The sequence below is a fragment of the Paramisgurnus dabryanus genome, chromosome 16 (assembly GCF_030506205.2).
Source record: "Paramisgurnus dabryanus chromosome 16, PD_genome_1.1, whole genome shotgun sequence".
NCBI lineage: Eukaryota > Metazoa > Chordata > Actinopteri > Cypriniformes > Cobitidae > Paramisgurnus > Paramisgurnus dabryanus.
In genome coordinates, this window is record NC_133352.1 from 29,518,059 (window position 1) to 29,522,303 (window position 4,245).

The 4,245-nt window shown below is 36.1% G+C and overlaps 1 protein-coding gene across 2 annotated transcripts in view; it reads left to right on the forward strand.

Moving 5' to 3' along the window:
- Window positions 1–3,776, forward strand: part of tbc1d9b (TBC1 domain family member 9b) — a 32,809-nt gene extending 29,033 nt beyond the window's left edge. For both annotated transcript variants that reach the window (XM_065274678.2, XM_065274684.2), the window contains one exon: window positions 1,314–3,776. In XM_065274678.2, coding sequence (XP_065130750.1) covers window positions 1,314–1,949 — 636 coding nt within the window. In that variant the 3' untranslated portion in view covers window positions 1,950–3,776. The remainder of the gene's footprint in view (window positions 1–1,313) is intronic.
- The last annotated feature ends 469 nt before the right edge of the window (window positions 3,777–4,245 follow it).

Consider the following 4,245-nt stretch of genomic DNA (forward strand, 5'->3'; position numbering starts at 1 on the left):
AATTCAGTACTACATAGTTCACAGTCTTTGTGGTGTGTTTGAACAATGCATTTATAATGTCTTCTGAAACCATTTCAAAATTGACTTTACAACAGGGTTCACATGGGTGATGGAATTTCTGGAATATCATGGAATTTAAAAGGTGTTTTCCAGACATTTATAGTCAAGGAATTTTTGGTCCAAGTGATAGAATATCAGGGATTTTTGTTTTTTGCTTTAAATTTTTGTTTCCATTTATCGAAATGTAATCTGCTTTTAACTTGTGACGTAAGGAATACCATTTCCGGGTCCAAGCCTCTGCTGACTACAATTTAAACAGCTATTTATTGGAATTGTTCAGGCATTTTAGCCATGTTTTTATAAACTCACAGTGTACAGAACATTATCCAAGCTCACGGCATCCCGGATATAGGTTAAAGGTGGGGTGCAAGATCTCTAAAAGCCAATGTTGATATTTAAAATCACCTAAACAATCACGCCCCTACCCCAATAGAATCTGGACCTTCTTTTGATAGACCCGCCCCCACACATACGCAACCCAGGCAACAATGTCAGTTAGTAGACACGCCCCTTACTGCTGATTGACTAAGTGTGTTTTGGTAGTCCGCCCGACTCTTTTCAAAGTGTTTTTCAAACATCATGCCCCCTGCCTTCAAAGGAAATTCAGCTTTTTAGTCAGGTACAACCAGGGAATTTGTCATGGGAATCCTGTTACAGGGACTTTAATTTCAATTAACAGACATTAGGGCTACACAAAATTGTAGAAAAAATGTGAAATGTGATAATTTGCTAAATATGAATAAATAATGCTTTTTATTCAAATTTTTTATTAAAAGTTTAATACGTTTTAAAAAATTTAAAATAACAGCATACGTTCATATTCTTTCTGGGAAAAGAAGTAGTAAAGAAAAAGTATTTAAATCACAGTTATTACCTTGTTTTCGCATATTTGCAGTATTTGATCATTTTTGTGTATCTTTCAGCACTAACAGACACGTTTTAATAGATTTAGTTAACAATAATACATGCTAATCTTAAAGGGTTAGTTCACCCAAAAATGAAAATTCTGTCATTTACTCTCATGTTTTTACAAAACTGTATACATTTCTTTGTTCTGATGAACCAGAAGAAAGTTTTTTGGAGGAATTTTTGTAACCAAACCGATAATGAACCCCATTCACTTCCATAGTATTAATTTTCCTAGTAAATTATGACTTTAAGAAGAAAAATTGTGAAAACTGAGCTGTCTCTTATGGGTATTGCTGTTGCTTCCATCCAGTTTAAAGCAATTTTTTGTATCCTTGTGTTTACAGGAGCAGTTCATTGAGATGTGCAAAACTCTGTACAACATGTTCAGCGAGGACCCAATGGAGCAGGAACTTTATCACGGGATCGCCACAGTGGCGAGTCTCCTGCTGCGGATCGGAGAAGTAGGCAAGAAATTCACCAACAACGGGGGCAAAAAATCCGAAGCTCAGCCGACCTGTCCGGACGAAACTCTGCAGCCTGACAAAGAAGACTCGTCCGGGGAGGGCGGATCTGGACAGTCCCTGGTCTGCAAAGCCCTGGCTGAGGCGCAGCTGGAGACGCCCCCTCAAACAGCGGCGTCCGGCTCTGACGAAGAGACCAAAGACGACACCTCCGTTTCATCCTACTCCGTGGTGAGCGCAGGTTCCCTGCCGTGTGAGGATATCGCCGAAGACACAGTTCTGATCGGCTGCGTGGGAGGAGAGGGGGCGGGTCGGAGGAGGGGCAGCGCGCCAGATGCCGATTGGTCGATCACTTTCGAACAGGTTTTAGCATCGTTCTTGACAGAAGCATCGCTGGTTGACTATTTCGAGAAAAAGCACGAGATTGAGAGCAAAATAATGGCATGCAAATCGCTGAGAGCGGTGGAACGACAGATTAGTTCATCGAGTGATCACGATTGTACTCCATCTGTACACTGACACATGCGCGCTCATACGCAATGCATGAACACAAACCTGCACAACACAGATGCAAAGCGAGCATTAGTGTATGTGTATATATGTCGTGACCAATACGCCAGATCCCATCAACAGGAGTTTGATGCTTCTAGTGTGTCATAGTCCACAAATAATGTGTTAAGATTCTTGCCAGGAGCTTTCTGTACGTCTAGATGTCCACCTTTTGTTGATGTCCGTACTTTGAATGCATCAACTAAAGGCCTGAAAGCAAGGATTGTTATGGGCCTCGACTGTAAAAGTACTTTTTGGTATCTTGGTTTACATATTGAATGTAAACCAAGATGCCTTGCATATATACAAGAACCGTGTACTGTATGTTAAAAGCTGAATGAAAGTGTGGTCACACTAAAATGTTTAATTTGCACACTCGTCCCCTGAGATTAGTTCACACTGAAGTCTATGTCCACTAATGCCGTCATGCACGTGTGCTATATGTAGTGTATTTGAAGAAAGTGTCCTTTAGGTGAATACGAATGCTCTACTATAAAATTAGTTTTTAAATCCTCACACCGATGATCGTTCTGCACTCTTAGCTTTGCTTCAAAGCCCTTATTGCGTAAATGCATATCTGTGTGTTGATGGAAAAACGCAGCTTTGCTGTTTCTAAATGTCATTGCCTTAAACCATCAGACAGTTACTGTTGGACGGTGTTTGTTGTGAGGAACAGAAGATCATGCATCAGGTAGGACTGATGTGTTGCTTTCTGTAAGAGATGATTGAGATGTTCGGTATCTAACATCTGCATACACTTTATAGCAGTGGTTCTCTGGACAGTTTACTTTATATATGAGAACAGAACAGTTTAAAATGTAGCCAAATATGAGAACAGTTTTCAATGTAAATTTCTGTTTATTATATCCAAGCCCGTCAGGCTCGATTAGGTCTTGCAATCAGCAAAATCTCATTTATGAATCACAGGACTGCGTGTGAATTGTTCAGAAAACTATCTGGTGCATTAACTTAAAAAATCCACCTACATTATAATTTATATAAAAAATGTTGCTTTAAAGAAATAATTCATAAAATCAGTGTAGACTAAAAATAATAAACAATGCTGCTCATGCAACAGTTTATGCAGTAATGTAATATTAAACTGCAAAAAATGATTTTCAAGAAAAAATTGTCTTAGTATTTTTGTCTTGTTTTCAGTAAAAATATCTAAAAATTCTTACATTAAGATGCTTTTTCCTGATGAACAAAACGACCCAAGAAATAAGTCTTTAAATTTAAGTGATTTTGTGCATAAAACAAGCAAAAAAATCTGCCAAAACATCTTGAGAATCTTCAGGAAAAACATCTTTAGGCATTTTTCTTAAACACAAATTCCAGAAAAATTAGCTTACCCCATAGGTAGATTATTTAGCTTGTTTTATGCACAAATAATTTTTTGATATTTTTACTGAAAACAAGACAAAAATACTAAGACAATATTTTCTTGAATTTTTTTTTTTGCAGTTTACATTTGCAAAAAATGACTTTCTTAATTAGTATTTCTGTCTTGTTTTCAGTACAAATAACAAAAATGTCCTAAATTAGGATGCATTTTTTTTTTTGATGAGCAAAATGACATGAGAAAAAAAGTCTAGTTTTTAGGCAACAAATATCAAATGTCAAGTGAATTTGTACGGAGCCCCTAAGGGGACAAAAATTAAATAAAGTTTAGTTTCGTGTGCACACGTGAAACTATTGCGTGCTCACGGGAAACTATCGCGTGCGCACATGAAACTAAACTTAAAAAAAATATTCTGCACATGAAGGTTTCGCGTTAGCACATGAAACTAAACTTTAGATTTTTTACTCCAATTTCATCTTAGGGACTCTGTAAATTTGTGCTTGAAACAAAATCATAAAATAAGTTTACTTTTTTTCTTAAAAACTTTATTTAAGAAAAAAGAAAAAAAATCTTAGCCCATTGGCAGATTTTTGCTTGTTTTAAGCACAAATTTACTTTAAGTGTATAATTTTTTTTGTCCAAAAACTATATTTATTTTTGTAGGTCATTATGCTCATCAAGAAAATTCATCATTAATTTAGGAATTTTTAGATATTTGTACTAAAAACAAAACAAAAATACTAAGTAAGAAAGTCATTTTTGCAGTGCATACCAACTTTTTTTTAGCTTCCTTTACATTTTTTGTTTTTTCATTTTTTTAGTTGACAATATTTTGCAGACGCCCACAAGCATTAAAACTAATAATCTAAGTCTGTATGTTGAGATGAATCTGTATAATAACATCACAGCTTCTAAAAATGACTG